At 36.8% G+C, this 22,094-nt stretch overlaps 1 protein-coding gene across 1 annotated transcript in view; it reads left to right on the top strand.

Moving 5' to 3' along the window:
* Jade3 (jade family PHD finger 3) overlaps positions 1–22,094 on the top strand; it is a 134,160-nt gene that overhangs the window by 91,584 nt on the left and 20,482 nt on the right. The window contains exons 7-9 of the mRNA XM_005408972.2: positions 9,339–9,529; positions 12,537–12,748; positions 20,959–21,126. Coding sequence (XP_005409029.1) covers positions 9,339–9,529; positions 12,537–12,748; positions 20,959–21,126 — 571 coding nt within the window. The remainder of the gene's footprint in view (positions 1–9,338; positions 9,530–12,536; positions 12,749–20,958; positions 21,127–22,094) is intronic.

Raw genomic sequence — 22,094 nt, 5'->3', positions numbered from 1 at the left:
GTTTTTCTCCGGTACCGGGAACTGAACTCACGACCTTGCGCTTGCCAGGCAGGCACTTTGCCGCTGAGCTAAATCCCCAGCCCCTATTTTTATTTCTTTATTGCAGCTATTATCATTTTTTAGGGCTCAAACTGTGTTATGATTTTTATTTTTAGATTTTGTAGGCCACTTTAAACATTTTTGTAGTATGAAATCATATTGGAACATTGATGAATTAATTTCTATGCCCCTTATCTAATTTTCAAACTCAGATGAGCTCAGTTAACATTTTGAGAGCCAAGCATGGGGTGCTTGCCTGTATTTCCCGCACTTTGGAAACAGACAAGGAGGATCACTGCAAGTTCAAGACCAGCGTGGGCTACATAGTGAGTTCAAGGTTGATCAGAACTATATAGCAAGACCCTGTTTTTAAACACCAAAAAAAATTTTTGGAGTACTATATTAATTCAGATTTATTTATTTGACCCCATGGTGTGAAGTTACTGCAACACTGCCCTTTTACGTCGTGCCTAGCCTTAAGGTTTTTTGACAGACCTTCCTATTTCCCATCCATATATCCTCTTCAGTGAAATGTATCTTCCTCATGTATTTTGCCCATTTTCTAATTGAATTCTTTGTCTTTTAATATTAAATTTTGAGAAGTATTTATGCATTTTCAATGAGTCTCTTGTTAACTATGCAGTTTGCAATTATTTGCTCCTAGTGTATTGTCTTTTCATCCTCTTAACCAGTAAAGTAAAAGTTTGTGATTTTGATGTTCATATTTATTGATTTTTTTCTTTTGGATCATGCTTTTAATGTCATGTCTATGAACTCACCTAGCACCATGTCCCAACCATTTTTTCCTATGTTTTCTTTTAAGCATTTTATATGGAGCATACTATAACGACTATAGGTAATAATTAGTTACGGTGAGTACAGATGATAATTATGTACTGTGCATTTCAAAAAGCTAGAAACCAGTGCGGTGTTGCATACCTGTATTCCCAGCACTCAGGAGACTGAAGCAGGAGGATTACAAATTCATGTTCAGCCTGGGCTACATTACATGATTGAGGTCAGCCTGAGCTATATAACAAGACTTTTGTCTCAAAAATAAAGCTACAAGAAGGAATTTTGAAAATTTTCACTGCAAAGAATTAATAAATATTTGAGAAAATAAATATGTATAACCTGATGTAAACATAGCCAAGCATAGCCAGGCTTGGTGGCACTTGCCTGCACTCTGGAAGGCTGAGGCACAAGGACCAAAAGTTTGAGCTCAGTTTTAGCAAGACCCTGTCTCAAAATTTTAGAAGAGGAATGGAAAGGAGGAAGGGAAAGGAAAGGGAAAAGAAAAGGGCTGGTGAAGTTGCTGAGTTTAATCCCCAGGAACACTAAAAACAATATGTAATATGTACATGTATTGAACATTATATGTTACCCCATTAATGGGTACAACTTTTATGTTTTTCATACCAGTTAAAATTTTTAAAATTCAATAAAAATCAAATTTCAAAAAATGTTACCACTATAAAAGTTTTATAGTTTTACATTTAAATGCATGATCCATTTTGAGTTAACTTTGTATAAGTTTAGGTCAAGGTCATATAACTTGAGTTATATGAGTCTTTCCTCTTTATTCATTTTTTGAAACTACAATGGCTTTTCTAGTTTGTCTTTCCACAGAAACTTTGTACTAAGCTTTTCTATATCTACAAAAAAATCTTGCTGGATTTTCATAGGAGTTACATTAAACCTACATATTATTTGGGAGGAGTTGACATTTTTACTACGTTGAACCTTCTAATTTTTCATTTATTTACATCTTTCTTTCATCCACATTATGTAGTTTTCAGCAAGTGCATCCTGTATGTTTTGCTAGATTTATACTTCTGTTAATTTTTTCTAATAATTACGTTGTATTTATAACTTTAGTTTCCAAAACTTCATTGCAAGTACATAACAAATACAATCAACTTTTGTGTATTGATCTTGTATTTCTGCATCCTTGAAGAATTATGTAGTTCTGGAATTTTTTAACAATTTTTGGGAGTTTTCTATGTAGACCATTATGTCACTTGAAAATAAGGATGGTTTTCCTTTTTTCTTCCCAATCTATTACCTTTTATTTCTTTTGTTGCCTTACTGCAGGAGTAAAACTTCCAGTACCGCCTTGAATAGCAGTGGTAAGAGCAGACAGCCTTGTCTTGTTCCCAATCTTAAGGAGAAAGTATTCAGTCTTTTAGTACTAAGTAAGTTAACTGTAAGGTTTTTATAAATTTTTTATCAGATTGAGGAAATTCACCTTTACTCCTAGTTTCTTGTGTTTTTTATCATAAATAAAGATTTGTCAAATATTTTTTCTGTGTCAAATGATACCATCATATGATTTGTCTTCTTTAGCATATTAATATCATGGAGTACATTAATTTTTAAGTGTTGAACCAATTTTGCATTGTTGGAATAAGCACCCACTATTAGTTAGCTTGGGCTGCCATAATAAAATACCACAGGCTGGGTGGCTTTAATAAGAGAGATTTATTTCTTAAAACTCTGAAAACTAAAGCCCCAGATCAAGGTCTGGCAGGATTCATTTTTCAATAAGAATCCTCTTCCTTGCTTCCCACATTTTTGCCATGGCTTTCCTTGGTGCATGTGGGAGGGGTTGAGGAGGGAGTGATTGCTTTCTCTTCAAGAAGGCCATTTGTCCTATTGGATTAGAGCCCCACCTATGACCTGATTTAACCTTAATTTACCCCCCTATAGGTCCTGTCTCCAAATACATTAAGGGTTGTAGGACTTCAACAGAGGAAATATTTTAGAGGGGACACAGTTCACTTCATAAGATTCAGTGGGTCAGATTTATAATTCTTTTTATATACTGCTTGATTTGATGTGCTAATATCTTGTTGAGAATTTTTATGTATATGTTCCTGAGAAATATTGGCCTATAGTTTTCTAATGATATTTTTATCTGATGTTATATTAGGGTAATACTAGCCTCAAAATTAGCTGAGGCATATTACCTTTTGTTTTTGGAAGAAAGGAAATAAATGTGCTTATAAACACATGTACATATGTATATATAAATGGGATCATTTACAACTTGTTCTTTTCACTTAATATGTACTTCTACATCATTAATGAAACTAAAGAAATGATTGACTATAAATACAGGCCCCTATATCCTCTTGGAATGTAAACTTGAGACTTAACTGGCTATGGAGAATAATACCAGATCCAAATACACAACTCCCAGTTCAACAGTCCCATTTAAAGTCCAGGTGACGTGTCAGATTTAAATATCTTAAACTGAACTACTGATCTTCTTCCCAGAGCAATTCTACCTGTAGTTTTTCACTTTTAGGTGATGGAAAATCCATCCTTTTATTTTAACTGTGTTTATGCCAAAATCCTTACAGTCATCTTGTTTTATTGTCTTATATTCTGTATTTAATCTCCATATTCAGGAGATCTTGCATCTACTTTCAAAATATATCCAGGTTTCCACTTTGAAGATACCACCATGTATTACAGCAGCCATTGATGTTTTCCTACTAATCTATCCATAACTTTGTGATGTTTGTATTGTTCCTATCCTATTTCGTAAATGGATGTATGTTTATTATTATGTGTTTCCTACAACAACCATTGAGAATAGTAATGATTATTCAATTGGTCACTCATGGATAGCTCTATTTATTTTCTTTAGAAGCCACTTTTAGATACCAAAGTATAGTACAACTATTGATAATCTCCTACCCCTTTTGTCTGTAACTCACTATTATTTCTCTATTTGTTTTCCTGAGAAACTATCTTGTAGATAACAATATGTAAAACAGTAACCATTGATAATTTCCTACCACTTTGTTTGTAATTTGGTAAGCCCCCCTATTATTATGTTATCCTTCTTTTACTCTTTAAAATAAAAAATTTATATATATATATGCAGGTTTCATACAGCAAGTGAAAAAAATGCCCCCTAGTGGTACATGAGAACACAAGCTTGCCTCCCATCTCACTGCTATACTTGGCTATCTAGGCCTCTCCCACTTGCTACTAGTCCCTTTACCCCACTTTTCCCACATTTCCTCTCCACTCTACTTTAGGCAGAAGCACTCTACCACTCCTGGTTTCAGGTATGAAAATTCAATAATGAGTACAATGCATCAAGCACTTTTATACATATGTTTATCTTATTTATAAAGTTTAAAGCAGCTGAGCGTGATGGCACACACTTGTAATCCCAGCACTTGGGAGGCCTAGGCGGGAGGATCACCACAAGTTAAAGGCCAGTCTGGGCTACATAATGTATTCAAGGCCAGCCTGATCCCTCTCTCAAAAAAAAAGTAAAACAAATAAATAAAATAAAGTTTAAAGCAGTCCTTTGTCATTTGTTCTAGTTATTAGTTCCAGTGCGGATAATAAATTGCTCCAAAACTTTACAGCTTAGCACAACTGGGTTGTCATATTTATGGATTCTGTGGGTCAGAAGTCAAACAGAGTACGGCAGAGATGTCTTGTCTCTACTTCATGATTTCTACGGCCTTATCTAAGAGGACTTGAAGTTTGGGGGAGATTGAGCAACTTGGGGATGGAATCATCTGATGACTTACTTATTAATGTGTCTAATAGCCCATCCCTGGACCAGAATGACATAAAAACTCCAAATGGTTTACTTTCCTCATGGTCTGGCAAACCCTAATATAGTCAGACTCCTAACAGTCTTCAGGCACAGGCTCCAAGCATTTTACATATGTTCCTCCCTACAAGGCAGGTGAAAGCTGCATTCTATTTTATGACCTAGCCTTGCAATTCTCATAATATCACTTCTGTTGGTCAAAACTGTCACAAGTCCTCCCCTATTCAAAGGGAGAGGAAAGAGACTTCACTTGATGAAGAAGTGGCAAAGTCACATTGTAGAAGAGCTTGTGGGTTCGGAAAATGCCATCTGTTACAGAGGTTATACTTATCCTTTGTTTCATAAATTGAGTCATGAGGCTTAGAGACAAGTAGTCATCCTAGGGGGCAAGATAAACAAGGAGCATTTTTGGAAACTACTTCTAAAGATATCTTTACAAGAGGCTCTTATCTAATTAGTTTTTCAGAAACTTTCTTCAAGCCTTCAAAAAAATCTATAATGTGAGCATCATAGAACCTGCCTCAATAAAAATAAAAAAGGGCTGGGCATGTAGCTCAGTGCTTTCTGAATTCAATCTCCAATGCTGAAAAAAATGACAATGTTGTACTGTTCATTTATGAAGTTCTGTGCAGTTCACAAATTATTCATTCTAATCCACTCATTAGGAAATACAGCATAAACTGCCTCCCAAATATTCAGATCAGTTGAAAAAATACAGAGGAGTCACTGTGCAAAGAACTGGAAGAAGCCTTAAATCATTTTAGAGTAGTGATAGTTACTTTTCGTTGCTTCTCCAGTGGCACAGCAGTATCCACGTGGGGCCAGAGGTAGTGGTGTGCCAACCACTGTGGCCTACCCTAAAGGACAAATGAATAGGTTGCCTTTCTTGGAGCTAAGCAGGTGTGATTGCGGATCATTGCACCAAACATCAGTCATGCAGAAAATTATTACATTTACTTATACTCGAGCATCCAAACTGAAAGCTAGACTTGTCTTATCCTGACAAAATTACTCAGACCTCTGGCCTTGTGAGCTTTTGCTGGTTTGTTCAGTGGCCTGGTGATTGTTCAGAGAGTTTCTCTATACCTAGTACATCGTGGAAAAGAAAATTACCCAGGGATGATGCTAGGATTTCCTCCAGCTACAGCAATGTTATATGTACTTGAAGATATTAAAGCTGTATTTTTAATCCCAAAGTAATATTCTTCACTAATTTTCATATACCTCCCCTTCTATCATTATAAATGCATTAATTTCTTTGTGAATTTGCATTAACTTCACATTTTACCCATGTGTTTTCTTGAATTTAGTCTATTTTTACTGTTGGGTCTATTTTTTATTGTCCTAGATTTAGTCCTTAGATTCAGACTTTTAATTCAAGATGCATATGAAAACAAGAGTGAGATGATATCACCATAATTATCACTATAAACTTTGCATTGAAGTATGATACACAAAAAGTACACAAAGCATAACTCTGTAGCTCAATGAATTTTCATGAGCTAAACATATTCATTTTACTGCCACTCAGATCAAGAAATACAACATTGCCAAAACCCTGCACCCCCAAAGCCCTCCTTCTGCTTTCTGCCAGTAACTGACCTCCCCTCACCCTAGGTAACAGTTTTTGTCAGGTTTTGAACTTCATATAGATAGAATCCTACAGTATATATTCGAGACTGGATTGTTGATCATTAGATCCATGTATGCTGTTGCATGTAGTAGTTTATTTTCAATTGTGTCATAATTCATTGTATGAATGTGCCATAATTTATTCCAATCTACTCTCAATAGATATTAGGTTTCCAGTTTTAAACTATATTCAAAAAAAACTATATGGAAATTTTTATACATCTTTTTGTGTGTGTACATTTTTCCTACGTATATACCTAGGAGTAGATTTGCTCAGTTATAAGGTCTGTCCATACCCTATAACAATGATGACAAACCACTTATACCTTTCAGTGATAACAGCCCTCTGTGGCACATTCGCCGTAGGTTCGCTACCACTGCCCTATAACTATAGTATCTGTTGCCAAAGTAGTGGTACCCCAGACTCCCACCAATGGTGTATGAGAAATATGTTTGCTCCATTTCCTTACCAGGATCTAGTATTGTCAGTTTTGGATCAGGTTTTAAAGTTTAGCCGTTCTGATAGGTAATAGCAATTGTGATCTTAATTTCTATAATACTAATAAGGTTGAGAGGCTTTTAAATTTCATTGGCCATTAGCCCCGTTGTACACACCTGTAATCCTGGCAGTCTGGGAGACTGAGGCAGTTCAAGCCCACCTGGGCAATTTTGTGACACTGAGACTCTGACTCAAAATAAAAAGTAAAAACAGGGCTAGGGATGTAGCTTAGTGTAAAGGCTTTGGGTTCAGTCTCCAGTAACAAAAAAAAAGTCTGTCATACAAATAGCCTTATTTGTGAAATGTCTACTTAAGTCTTCTGCCCAGTTTTTAATTGGGCTTTTTTTCTCATTGATTTAAGAGTTTACTGTATATTATAGATGTAAGTCCTTGGTCATCCATATGTATTATCTGTATGAGTATGTCATCTATATGCAATATCATCTGTTCCTTGGATTGCTTTTTCACACTTTTAATTTTGTCTTTTGATAGTCAAAAGTTCTAGTTTATTTTTTCAGTCTCATCCTTTATGGTTAATGGCATTTATGTTTTATTTAAAATAACTCAGGCTGGGGATGTAGCTCAGTGGCACAGCACCTGCCTGGCAAGCACAAGGCCCTGAGTTTGATTCCCAGGACCAAAAAAAAAAAAAAAAATTAAAATTAAAAATAAATAAAATAGCTCTACCCCACATATATAAATATATTGTCCTTTGTTTTCTTCCAGAAGCTTAGTAAACATATGGACTTAATTCAAAAACTTTTATACTGTTACATTGTTCCATATACCACTTGAGGCAATTGAGATAAATTGTTAGCTATAAACACTCTTTCTAGAGAAAAGTATATCTTGAAAGAAATGGATATTGTATGTTTATCTTGTAGCCACGTACCAAAAAATCACAACATACTTAATCTCATAGTCAAGAGAATTTGTATGTGTGTCTTATCCTTTTTAGTTGGGTTCATTTCACTTAGAAGCATGCCTTTGCCAGCGTATTTATGGAAGCAAAATTTTAGTTTCCATTAATATTTAAAGATTCTGCATTTTCTTCAAATATTTGTTACCTTTGGCTTTAAAACATCCATATGGTAGAAAAATTAATGTGCAAATAGTTATAGTTATTAACTTTATTTGAGATATATTATTTGCAATCAGGCTTTTAAAAGAATTCTTAGAAGGAAGTATCTACTCTATATGGTAGACTGTGCCTTGTATATTTACATGTATTCACAGGAATATATTTATGAATTCTTCTATATAAATAATAACTTTAGGGTAAAAAAAAACTAGCTACAGAAATCTTTGAGTGAAATGATTTTTCATTGTTTTATGATGGATCTTATTTCTTTCTCTTTATTTAGATAGCCCACCCTGATTTTAAAATTGCCAGGGAATAAATAATAATCCAGGTATCTTCCTAGTTATACTTTCTGATGCCTCCTGTGGGATTTAAACCATCAATAGTAGAATAAACTGTTGTCACAAAAAGCTTCCGTTTTTTTTCCCTTGCTTTGTTTCCTTGCCTTAGGCTCTTGGGTATCAAGAAAGGATAAAAGGAAGTATAGATTTTCTCAGGCCTGCTGGAGAAGTTGATGCAAGGGTAGAAACCATTCATCCCATTGTGTTACCCAGGCTCATACCTATGGTTGGTACCATTTATGGTTGGGAATGGCCTTGAGTTTGTATAACTCCATTGCCTCTTGGCTTTAACTTATCTCCATTATGAAAATAATAAGAAATACAGTACTCACTGACATTATCAAACACTTGTTTTTTAGTGTTCACTATACCAAACACTTTATTTCATATGTGATCAATAGCCATAAGTTTGGTGTTATTTTATCATAATTTATTATTGTCATCCCCCTTTTTTTGCAGCAATGGAGATTAAACCCAGGACCTTTACACTGAGCTACATCTACCCAGCACTTTTTATTTTTTATTTTGAGACAGGATCTTGCTACATTGCTAAATTACTCAGGCTGAGCTTGAACTTTCCATCCTCCTGCCTCAGCTTCCCTCAGTGCTGGGGTTACAAGCATGTGCCAGCACACCCAGCTATCCCCCTACCTTTTATCTTAAAAAACAACTTTATAACTGCCTAGGATCACCATACAAGTGAGTGGCAGAAAAAAAAAAAAAAAACAGGCTGGTGTGAGACTAAAGCCTGCACTCTGTACTCAGAATCTAGTATTGTCTCCATGGCAGAAAATCATGAATTTTGCTAAAATATATCTTTGGTATGTAAACTGGCTGTTCCATTGTTCAGGTATCACCCCCTCCCAGGTTTCCCCTTCCAAATATACATGGTAGCCTCTGAGCCAAGAACGCATAATACTGCAGAAACATTTTATTAGAATGAAATAGTAGTTAGGTTCCAAGATCCATGAGGTTGAACCACTTTGCAGAACCATTTTCTTTCTAGAAGGGAATCTGCCATACCTTTCAGAAAGCAAGGTAAGGCATGTACCTAACTCTACTAGCTCTGCTGTATGACTTGAGTGCTATTGGATCCATCCAGTCAGTGCTTGGACCCTGCCATTTGTTGATCATTATCAGTGTCTTCTCTTGCTTTTCTAGGATTATAGCTGAAAAGGAAAAGGCAGTTCTCTTTGTCCGACCCCGGAAATATATCCGTTGCTCCAGCCCAGAGACCACAGAGCCTGGCTACATCAACATCATGGAAATGGCAGCATCCACATGCCGCTATGACCTAGATGACATGGACATCTTCTGGCTTCAGGAATTTAATGAGGACCTCACAGAAATGGGTAAGTTGTTCTCTCACAAATGAGTTGTTCTTTGACTCAACTCGCAAGTTTTTTAAGTAGTTAGAACCTTTAAAACTTGTTTTCTGTCATCTTTTTGCCTTCTTTTCTGGCCTTTTCATTTATTTTTCTCTTAGATCTTATCTTAATAAGGTATTTCATCAAATGCATAAATATATTGAAATAGAGCAATAACATTTAAATCTGATCTTTTCTTTCCTCGTTTAAAATAAGTAGCACAGGGGCTGGGGATTTAGCTCAGCGGCAAAAGCACCTGCCTGGCAAGTGCGAGGTCGTGAGTTCGGTTCCTGGTACCGGAGAAAAACCAAAAAAAAAAAAACCAAAAAACAAATAAAATAAGTAGCACAGATCAGGAATGGCATGTAGGTTTTGTGAGTTCTAAATGTGAGTGTGGCTGTGGCTGATTGGATTTCTAGTTGATAAAGATTCTGAAGCCAGTTGCTGGCTCAGCCCTGAAAATCACTCTTATCCGTGAGCGGGGCTAAGGATACAGGTGCATCTGCCAGGAGTTTGAAGAGAAGCTTCATCTTTGGCATTGGGAAGCACCACTGCAACTGACAAGTTGCTGTGACCAGTGCCTCTTAATGCAAGACTTAAAATTTTGCTGCCTGGAAGGAAAATGGCAGACCAAGGGAGAATCATGCTCAAAGCATTGCTTAGCTACCAGTGAGTTCTAGCTACTAGTGAGTTCTAAAATTGTAATATAATTTTCAAAAAAAATTAAGTAAAACCCAGACAAAAGAAAACTTGGAAGTAAGCATAATTTTAAAGTAAATGTTACCAGCAGTGCTGGGAAATGTTACATTCAAAGGAAGATCACTTTATACTTGCACACAGCTCTTGTTCACTTGTTTTCAGTCTAAGCAGCATTTTGGTCAAGTTTTCCCATGGAATTGTGGGTAATTTTTAAGTCTCCATATGATACTCCCTTGATTTTTGTTTTTGTTTTTTTGAGACAGGGTCTCACTATATAGTGCAGGCTGGCCTTGAACTTGTTTCTGTAGCCCAGGCTGGCCTCAAACTCACAGCAATCCTCCTGCCTCAACCTCTGGAATGCTGGTATTACAGACATGCGCCACCATGCCCAGCTGATTTCATTTCTGCTTGAATCACATTTGTTCATTGTTACTATAAGGATGGATGGTTTTCCTTTTCCTCTTGCCACCTTTTTTTTCTTTCTTTCTTTTGAGGCTGGTATCTGAATGCACATGAAAAAAATAAAATTATATTAAATCCAGGTTGGCATGGTAAGAGTAGTTGTCCAGCCAGTGACCAACCCTTATTCCTTGCTTTTTAAAACTTTTTATGTCTTCCTCAGTCCTCAAAGGGGAAAGAAGTTGTTAAGGTAGGAACCACAAAGATAAGGTGATAAAAAGACTGACAGAAATAGAAAATCATAGTATGGGGGCATACTCAAATGGATTGATAGTCCAATGTGCAGTTGTGCATATGAAGCGTATAGCATCTGTAGATATTATAATCATCACAACATTGCCTTTGGCATGAAACCACATTACAGCTATAATAAGGTCTCTTTGATATTTTGCAGTTAATTCCCATTGGAATTATTTCATTTTCAAATAGACTTTTTATCTTGGAATAGATTGATTTACAGAAAAGTTGGAGGACCCAGGGATATAGCTCAGTGGCACAAGCACCTGCCTGGCAAGCGCAAGGTCCTGAGTTCAAGTTCCTGTACCAAAAAAAAGAAAATAGGTGATTTACAGAAAAGTTGCACATTTAGTACAGAGCTCATATATGCGCCTCACCCCTAATATTCCCCTAATATTAACATCTTACTTGGCCATAAGACATTTGTCAAAACTAAGAAACACAGGTACATAACTCCAGACTTTTTTGGAATTTCACAGTTATTTCCACTAGTGACCATTTTTGTTCTGGGATACCACATTGTATTGGAAGAGTTTTAAAAGACATTTATTTACTGTATCTCAGGATTTTTTTCAGGGTAAATATTGTAATGATAATCCAAAAAGGTTTTTAAAAATACAGCATTTTTTGGTTTAAAGAATTTTAAAATTGAACACTTACTATATAGTAGGCACCATACTAAGTAGCGTACAAACATTTGCTCATCCTTAAAACAAATCAGTGAATTTAGCTGGGTGTGGTGGTGCACACCTGTAGTCCCAGCACTCAGGATTCTGAAGCAGGAGCATCCAAAGTTCAAGCCCAGCCTGGGCAATTTAGTAACTTAGCAAGACCCTGTCTCCAAAAAAAAATCAACAAGGTAATTTCAGAATTGCCTTGTTAGACCTTTATGAATGCTAATAAGTTTGTATTTTTTGCCATTGAAAAATAGCAGTGGTAGCCGGGGGTATAGCTCAGCAGCACAGCAGCTGCCTGGCAAGTTCAAGGTCCTGAGTTCAATTCCCAATGCCAAAAAAAGAAAAAAAAAGCAGTGGATATTTTTAAAGTAAGATTTGAAAAACAGTATTTCATTTGTATAATCATATGCACATAGTACCTAAAACTTTTCTTTTATGGCTTGATACATTTTGTGTGAAAATTCCTTTGTATAACCTTTAAATGTGCTTATTGAAACTAATTTTCTAAGAATGAATTATTATGTCCAAATAGTTACATGATTTATTTTATTACAATATAAATCAGTGTTCATAATTACAAAGGTTGGTGAAAGTCTTCCTACTGTGCTAATAAGAGAAAACCGAACAGTCTAAGTGGAGATGGGCAAGGATTTAGACAGAAAATGGAAAGGCTCAGTAATAGTCTAAGGAATGTGGTGAACTATATTCTCTCCTTTCATGTGTCAAACATTAACATATTATTATAAGTAAATGTTAGAGTATTTCTAGTATAAGATTATTTGAAATCTGGTTGTTTTGGAACAGAGAAAATATGATTTTATTCTGTACAGTCCCACCCATGCCTGTACTGGATTCACAGTAGGTGATTTGGGAATGACAGCTTACTGATCGATTGATTGATTGTTTGTATTTCTGTGCAGGTTATGGGCCAGTTGATGAGACCCTTATGGAAAAAACAATAGAAGTCCTGGAACGTCATTGCCATGAAAATATGAACCATGCTATTGAGACAGAGGAAGGGCTAGGCATAGAGTATGATGAAGATGTGATCTGTGATGTGTGCCGATCTCCAGACAGTGAAGAAGGGAATGATATGGTATTCTGTGATAAGTGTAACGTCTGTGTGCATCAGGTTAGTGAACAGTGAAGACTGCCACCTCCCCCATGGTCAGCCTTTTTAAAGTTCAGTGATACTCGCCAATACCCATAGCTGCATAGCACCTTGTGTTTAAGGGTAAAAATAAAAATTTGGCTGGATGTTCTTCAATATGTCCTCTACAAACACTACTTACAGTCTTCAAGTTGTCTTTACCTATTAACTTCACCCCAGGAGTCTAAACCAGGGTTTTTATTATGCCACTTCATGCCTAGATCATTGGAAGTGCCTTGTTCAATTCCCCCCTGGAGGTCTCCATGCTGCCTGCCTGGGAGTCTGTCTTCTACCTTACAATCCCTATGACATAATCAGGTTACACTCATGGACAGATAGAAGACTAGACTCTTTATCTTGATACTCAGAACCCTCCCTATCCCAAATGTACCACTCCCAGGAAGCTAAGTCCACCTCACTTTTAGAGAGCACGGATTTTTAGGACTTACAATGACTGTCTTTTAGTTTTACACACAATACCAGGAATAGTTAAATAACTTTACTCAAGCTAGATACTTACATTCCACATAGCCTCCTGACTTTTAGCTATGATGATTATGCCAGACATAGTGGCACACACCTGTAATCCCAGCACACAGAAGGCTGAGGTACAAGGATCTCTTGAGTTTGAGGCCAACCTGGGCTGTATGAGCTCAAGGCCAGCCTGAACTACATAGTTAGAGCCTGTCTCAAAAAAATGATGCTGGTTATATCAACACTCCTTTCAGCTCTTTCCTTCCCCCTCCCATAAGCCCTATGCTCCAGCAAAATAGTTACTGAGATACAGTGATGAATATTGCTGATAGTGTCCTGTCTCCATATTTCAGCCATTTCCCAGTTTTACTGCTCTGTCTATATATTTTAGCCATCTCTCAATTTCAGAATGTCTTCTCCCATCTCCAGCTTTCAAAAATCTACATACCTTCCAAGTTCTAGTTCAAATCCTTGACCTCTCCTACCCTTATCCTACAAGAGGTGATCAAAATATGTGGTGAGTGTTTAAATTTTTTAAAATGTAGTACAGTAAAAGATATATTTCTATTGATCCCCCTCAAAATACTCGCCCTCACTTTAGACACGCATACCATTCTTGCCACTTTCTGAAACAGTTCTGGAAGTCTTTTTTCATTAGTATCTTCAGAAGATCAAAAATATAGTGAATGCTGATCCCAAGTGCCATCCAATGAAAAGGCAAGGTTGTAGAAACATTACAGTGTGTCCTCATCTACCTTATTTATCAGATCTGACACTGTTCAACTTCTGGCTTGTCCCCAAAGTCAAAATGACTGTGAAAGGTAAACATTTTCAATCAATTCAGGACCTAACAGCAGTCACAACAGTACACCTAAGGACATGAAAGAAGAGTTCCAGAAGTGCTTCAGAAAGTGGCAAGAATAATGGAATAAGTGTGTTCAAAGGGGAAGTATTTTGAGATGGATTATGGTAATGTGTCTTTTATTGTAATAAAAATTTTAATGTAACATTCCTCATATTTTTTACTCTTCTGAACCTGTTGTGTATTTCACTCATATCAGTAATTTATCCAGCACCATCCATAAGCCAGAACTATGCGGAGGATGTAGTCAGTCAGTGATGAAGAGGCAAATACATATCTGTCCCCAGGAAAAAGTCTGGTGTAAAGACTATAAGGAAAGTGCCAATTTAGCCAAGTGCTTTTATAGATATAAATTCATGCTGCTGTATAATTACATAAGAGAGACAGGGTCAAAAATGACTCCAGGAAATGGCATCAAAGCTAAATCTTCGTGGCCAAAAGATGTCAAACCAGCAAAGCATGTTCAGGAGAGGGGAGAGTGTGTTCATAGGGGTAGTGAGAATGGACAAAATATGTTGGTTGGAGGCATCTCTGAGTACTTCAGAAATGTGGAGTAGGGAAGGCCTGAAGACTCAGGATACAGAAGGGCACGTGTGGCAGGGTATGGTGGCACATGCCTGTAATCCCAGCATTCAGGAGACTGAGGCAGGAGCATCGCCACAAGTCAGAGGCCAGCCTAAACTAGTGAGAACCTGTCTCCAACAACGAAAAAAACGTACCCCCTTCAAAAAAACATGAAGTACGCTCTGATAAACAAGAACTTGTTTTATCCTGTAACCCTGAAAGATACCATATGATTTGTGTTTTAGAATGGTCTTTCTGTCTAAAATAAAGAAGATAGAGAACAACCAGGGCTTACTCTTAATCTCTTAGGCTACCTAACCGTCTGGATATAGAAGATATTGAAAATTTTCTGTAACTAGTTTAGTCTTCTTTTTGTCTTTAAAAAAGGAAGTTTGAAAATTTATCTTTATTCCACCAGTTATTGACATATACATCACACTTTCTATGAGAGCAGAAAATCTTTCCCATTAAACTGTGAACTTAAGCATCTGATAATACAGACCCACAATCCCTTCTCTGCAATTACAGAATTCTAAAGCTGTGCAATCTACATTGTGTGTATGTGGAAGAGTGGAGTACTGGAGATCAAACTCGGGGGCACCATACCATTGAGCTACCTCCACAACCCTGTTTTATTTTTTGAGTCAGAGTCTCGTTAAGTTGCCAAGTCTGGCCTCAAATCTTCAGCCTTGCTGCCCCAGTGCTAGGATTAGGGCATGCACCATCACAGCTGGCAAAACTGTACTTACTTATTCCATGCGAGAAGTGATTTAGGGATAATACTAAATTTTACCCAAAAAGAGGTAATTTATAATCTTTTATCAATTTTTAAAAATATTTATATATTTTGTGAAAGAAGTATTAATTTATTCAATGATGTAGTCCCACTGAGGATGAGGTAGTATACCACGTATATACTGTATTACTTTCCTAAGATCTGAACAATTGTGAATTTTCTGTTTCTCACTATAGGGGTGTCAGTTAAATAATTGTGGATCTGCATTAAGCTTAAAGGGAATAGAACAAAAGCTCATTTGAATATATTTTCTATATTTTTCCTTTATAGTTGGGACAAAATTTTAAGAGTTTATTTATAGGTTCTTTGACTAGTAAAATTAAATGTAGCATAAGAATTCTCCCTAGCAGTATATCATCCCTTTTAAAAACATGTCTGGTAATGACGATAAATGATTCCCTTTCCTCACAAAGAAGGAGATGGCATTAACAACTGGCCAGACCTTGCAGAATGTAAACTGGTATGCACTAAAACTGGAAATTGGTGCCGTATGAAGTTTCATTTAAGTCTTCCAAAATGAGTATGTTCACTTGCATCCTAAAGAGCTCCTTAGGTTAGAGCTCCCTCTGTTGGCTGAAAAACAATTTGAAATGATTTGGAAGATTTGGTTTACTGCCTAACAAAATGTGGGCATACTGACAATGAATTTATTAAACATACATTTTTTTTCTCCATATAATGTTCAGTTTTTGTCCCTCAGTAACAAAATATATTCACAGTTATTACTTTAGAAGAGAAATGTTTGTCAGTAAACTGTAGATTTTTAACATTTAACTTGAATTCTTTTCAAAAAAAGAAAGACTGACAGGTGTGTGACACACACACCTCTGTAATCCTAGCACCTGGGAGGCTGAGGCAGGAGAATCACAGAGTTTAAAGCCAACCTGGGCTACATAGTGAGGTGAAGGCCAACCTGAACTATATAGTGAGGCCCTGTCTCAAAAAACTAGACCATTCCAATCCCTTTATGTGTACCCATTTTCTCCTTTTTAGCCCTAATATTAAACACTGAGATTAAAATTGAAGTTAATTTGCTTAAAGATACATACTCATAGTTTTTATGTCTGTCATGAATATAATATTTGACACTGAGTTGGTTAGTACCCTAGTGCCCATGTGCTATTTTCTCAAGAGAATCCACGGTCTTCACCATTTTGTGGCCCATGAAAAGTTAAGAACCACTGCTATGAAATTCAAACTTTTATGATTTTATGCTCGTGAGTAAGTCCACAAACAGCTCAGTAAATGATTTTCTGACCAATAAAATCCCCAGGAGATAAAGGGTCTTCCTGGAGGAGAACACTGGCCTCTCTTCTGCCAGTTAGAAAGTGACTCTATTTTTAGGAGAAAGCTTGCTGGCAAACATTCTTGGCTTCAGAGAAAAGAATGGTTCAAAAATTAGGTTCCTTAAAAAGAGATTGAAGAGGATATCAGAAAATGGAAAAATATTCCTTGCTCATGGATAGGAAGAGCCAACATAGTGAAAATGTCCATACTTCCAAAATTGTTATACAGATTGAATGCAATCCTGTTCAAAATATTATTAGAATACCTCACAGAACTAGAGAAAACACTCCTAAAATTCATCTGGAACCAGAAGAGACCTAGAATAGCAAAGGCAATCCTGGGCAACAAAGACAAGTCAGAAGGCATCACAATCCCCGATTTGAAATTATACTACAAAGATACTGTGATAAAATAAGCGTGGTACTGGCAGAAAAATAGACCTGAGGACCAGTGAAACAGAATAGAAGATGTGGACACAACTACAAACACGCTTAGCCACTTTACCTTTGACAAAGGGGCCAAACATGTTCACTAGAAAAAAAATAGCCTCTTTAATTAATGGTGCTGGAAAAACTGGCTTTCTACATGCCGAAGACTAAAACTAGACCCATATCTACCACCATGCACTAAACTAAAGTCAAAATGGATCAAAGTTCTAAATACTAAAACAGAAACACTAAATCTACTGGAAGAGAAAGTAAGTCGAAATCTTGAAGACAGGTAGGCACAGATTTCATGAACAAAACCTAAACTGTATGGGAAACACTTCAAAGAATCAACAGCTGGTATGTCATCCTATTAAAAAGCTTTTGTACATCAAAATAAATCACGAGTAGAATGAAAAGACAACCCACAGTTGGAAAACATGTTAGCTAACTGTCCCTCAGACAAACGACTTGTATCTAGAACATATAAAGAACTGAAAAAAATCAGACCCCTGAAATTCAGAGACCCAATTCAAAAATGGGCAGCTGAGATGAATACACAATTCTCAAATGAAGACATAGAAATGGCAAACAAATACGTGAAAAAATGTTCAGCATCATTGGTCATTCGAGAGATGCAAATTAAAACAGCACTGAGATTTCATCTCACCCCAGTAAGAATGGCTATCATCAAGAAATCAACAAACAACAAATGCTGGAGGACCTTTGGTGGAAAAGGAACCCTTTTCCACTGTTGGTGGAGTGTAGACTGGTGTAACCACTTTGGAAATCAGTCTGGAGATTCCTCAAAAAATTAGGATTAGAGGTCCTATTTAACCCAGCTATTCCCCTTTGGGTATTGTCCCAGAATAATGAAAAACATCATAGCACAGCGATATATGTGCACTCATGTCTATAGCAACACAATTTGTCATAGCAAATTCTTGGAAACAGTTCAAATGCCCATCACCTGAGGAATGAATAAAAAATGTGGTATTTTTATACAATAGAGTATTACTCAACTATAAAGAAAGATGAATTCAAGGCTTTTATAGGTAAATGGTTGCAACTAGAGACCATACTCATAAGTGAAATAAATCAGACCCACATGTGTGAACACCCTATTGTCTCCCTGGTTTAAGAGCCTTAAAGAGTAAATAAAATCTGAAAGGTACAATAGATATTGTGAAAGGGAAAGAAACTGCTCAATAGGAAAGAACAATGGGATGAGGGAAAGGAGAAAAGAAAGAATGGGGAAAATACAGAGACACACACACACACACACAAGATAGCTAAGATATTTTTACTACTAATTTCTATCAGGTTATTGAAAGGAGCAGTTTTTTTGTTTTTTAATTTTTTTTAATTTATTTTAAAAATAAAAGAAGGAAAACATTAACAAACAGATATTCATTTACAAAATAGCATAAGAACAATACAAACAGTACAGAGTTACAGACCAAGTTGTAGGAAATTAACAATGGTTGTTATATTACGTATTGATATCTTCAGAGTGGTTCTCAGGAAAACAAATAGAGACGTGCAAGATTGATCAAACAAGTAATCATTAACTGAAAGGAACAGTTAATGTTTAATTGTTTGAACAATCTTGCATACCTATATCTGGTAATCTGAGCAACTACTATGAAGATAACAATATGTAATACAACAACCATTGTTGATTTCCCATCATCTTGTTTTCAAATTCTGTATTGTTTTTCTTATTTCGTTTTTGTTTTCTCTTTAAAATAAAAAAAAATCTAAAAGACCATTAGGTCTGTTATAAAATGATGCACTACTGTCATGAAAATACCTAGTTGGGAGTCCAGCTTGGGTTCCTGAACTAAATTAACTGGTTCACCAAACTACCTACTAGAGCTCAGCCTAAAGGGTATTCCAGGTAAACTGATGAAAGCTCTATCCTCAGTGACCTTACAGTCTCACTGAGCCACATGACAGCAGAAAAAGGGTACACAGTACTGACTGTAAACTTGGAATGTCAGTACCATGTCAGATAATGGGGCAGACAAAGGGGCTGGTGTTCTTGGAGGGGCCCAGAGTCTGAGCCAAGTATGGAAGAATGAGAAAGGTCTTGACTGCAAAAAGGAGTTGACCATGTGGAGCAAGGAAACTGCCTAGCCAGTGGTGGCAAACATGTTAGAGCTTTCAATGATAATAAACAGCCTACTGTGGTACATGTGCCGTTGGCTCACCGCTGTCTCTGGCCTAGACAGAGACAGGGACATGAGACTGAGAATGGCCAATTATGGAGAAAACCAAGACGTTTGCCTGTCCAAGTTAGGAGTCCTGTGTTTGGGTATGGTATGGTTTGGGAATAAATAGTGAGGTGTGAGGAGCCATAGACTTAAGATCAGGCCCAGCAAACTTTTTCTTTAAAGGGCCAGATAGTGAATAGTTCAGACGTTGCCAGCCATATGTTGTCTTTGTTACATATTCTTTTCCTTCTTGAAATCCTTTAAAAATGTGAAATTTATTCTTAGTTTGTTATCCTTACAAAACAGGCCTCACACAGTAGCAGAAACCTGAGTGGGGGGTAGGTGACAACAAAAGAAATCTCTGGAGGGTTTTGCTGCTGTGCAGTGGTATGAAATCTTTGTTTTAATAAGGAGGGTCTGTAGTCAAATAGAGGAAGAGTTAAAGGAGGAGGAAGAGAATTTAGAAATAGATCAATCCAGGCATGATGAGAATTTGAATGGAGTAGCAGTGACGGGTGGGAAGGGAGAAGGAGGTGAGACTATCTGGGGCACTCTGTAGGAAGGAATAGGCAAGCCCCAGCACCAGTGGATAAGGTCAAATAAGTCTAAGAGTTTGGTCTGGAAGATGGGAAGTATAGGATATGGAAAGAAGGAGTTTGGAAAAAGAGTAGATTCCAGGGGAGGGGGTAGATATGGTGATAACTGTCACAACTTAATCTGACCTGAAGTTAGAACTCCTGGGGCCTGCTGAGATTTTTGAAGCTGCCATGTTGAATCTGTTAATAGTAAAAGGTTCCAGGCCACATGAGGAGCTAGGTGTCCCCTAGGCTTAGTCTCAAATAGCATAGAGCAATAAGGAGGAAAAGATGTGTAAAATTGGAGATAGGGAAAAGGGAGTCCAGAATATTCCAAAGAGTCTTTCGCCTTCATTTATTTTTCAAATATTCCAAAAAGGATTTGAAGCAGCTTCCAGAACTCATTATGGATTATTGTGCTTAGTGTAATACTCTATTCAGTTTTCATTCACTAGTCCCTTTTTCTTCAACCCAAGAAAATAATTGCTATAATTACTGAGTGGTTTTTATGTACCAGGCATTCTTAGGCTCTGTAAGTACTAGCTTATTTGCTCCTCAGAGTTTCATTGGTTTTTTTAAGGTTTTTCTTTTTGTCACAATAGTACATGACATGTAGAGAAGCTGTTCAATGAGTGTGTTGCTAACTAATTATAATCCATAAACATTGAAGAAATTTTAGAAAACGGGCAAAAAAGAAAAACATCTTTAATCTCAACTCTCAAATAAAAGTTAGGCTGGCCTTTGAGAGTATCTCTTTCCAGTCTTGTACTATAAAAAATCAGTTTTCATGGACACATGTGCTGATCTTAGTTCACATGCGGGAATTTGCTTTTCTTAGTGTTTTAAAATTACCAAATACTGGATATAAACTTGTTTGGGTTTATTTTTGCCTTTCTTCCAAAAGCAGGGGATGCTCTGTGACTTTATCAGAATAGGCATTGACCCTGGTGCAAAGATGGTGACCATTCTTCCTTTTCCTCCTCATGCTTCCAGGCCTGCTATGGCATTCTAAAGGTCCCAGAAGGTAGCTGGCTATGTCGCTCCTGTGTCCTGGGCATTAACCCACAGTGTCTGTTATGTCCAAAGAGAGGCGGAGCCATGAAGACGAACAGGACAGGGACTAAATGGGTTCACGTCAGCTGTGCACTGTGGATTCCAGAGGTAAGAAATCATCTAAGCCTAAAGCCATTTGCTCTAGGGTGCCCCCCATTCCTACAACATTCAGACTGATTCAGGCTTACCATGGAGACGCTTTACGATCACTTGTGTTTCCAAGGTAATAATACTTCTACTTGAGCTACCTCAGATCCTTCTTGGATGCAAGTGTACATGTAAGTTTATGGGTGGTACTCACAGTGGTATTTGATAAGTCTGTATGAAAGAGGCACAAAAGTCAGCAGATGTGAATAGCAGATTTTAAGGGATGTCCATCAACAGATGAATGGATAAAGAAAATGTAGATATATATCTAGTAGACAGAGAGAGACACACATATACTGGAATATTATTCGACCATAAAGAACAAAATTATGTCATTTGCAGGACAATAAATGAAACTGAAAACTATCATGTTAAGCAAATAAGCCAGACTCAGAAAGTTAAATATCACATGTTTCCTCTTATATGAACAATGAGAAACAGAGACAGGAAACTAGAAGGTAGATTTTTGGAGATGAGAAAAGGGATCAGAGTAAGGGAGTAAGAAAGGGGAAAGGGAGAGAGGGGTAATGGACATGAAAATAATCAAACCATGTTATATGCACATACTGAGATACCAAAATAATCTCTTTATTTTGTCTTACTAATACGCACTAATGAAGAATACCTGTAGCCACAACTCAGACCAAGGCATTACCTCAGAAATAGACATATAGCACCCCAGAAGGATCCCTCATATACCCACTTTCTACTCCCTATCCCTAAGATTAACCACCATTTTTATTTATATTACTATAGATGAGTTGTGCCACCAGGCATGGTGGCTCTCACATATAATCCCAACATTGGAGTAGTGGGGACTGAGGCAGGAAAATTGCCTTGAGTTCAAGATCAGCCTGGGCTACATAGTAAGTTTGAGACTAGGCTGTCTCAAAAAAAGTTTTGCCTGTTTTTAAACTTCATATAAATGA

The sequence above is a fragment of the Chinchilla lanigera genome, unplaced genomic scaffold (assembly GCF_000276665.1).
Source record: "Chinchilla lanigera isolate Chin_1 unplaced genomic scaffold, ChiLan1.0 scaffold00115, whole genome shotgun sequence".
In the NCBI taxonomy this organism is placed as follows: Eukaryota; Metazoa; Chordata; class Mammalia; order Rodentia; family Chinchillidae; genus Chinchilla; species Chinchilla lanigera.
Note: the sequence above shows the minus strand (reverse complement) of the source record. Positions and strands in the feature narration are given on the sequence as shown.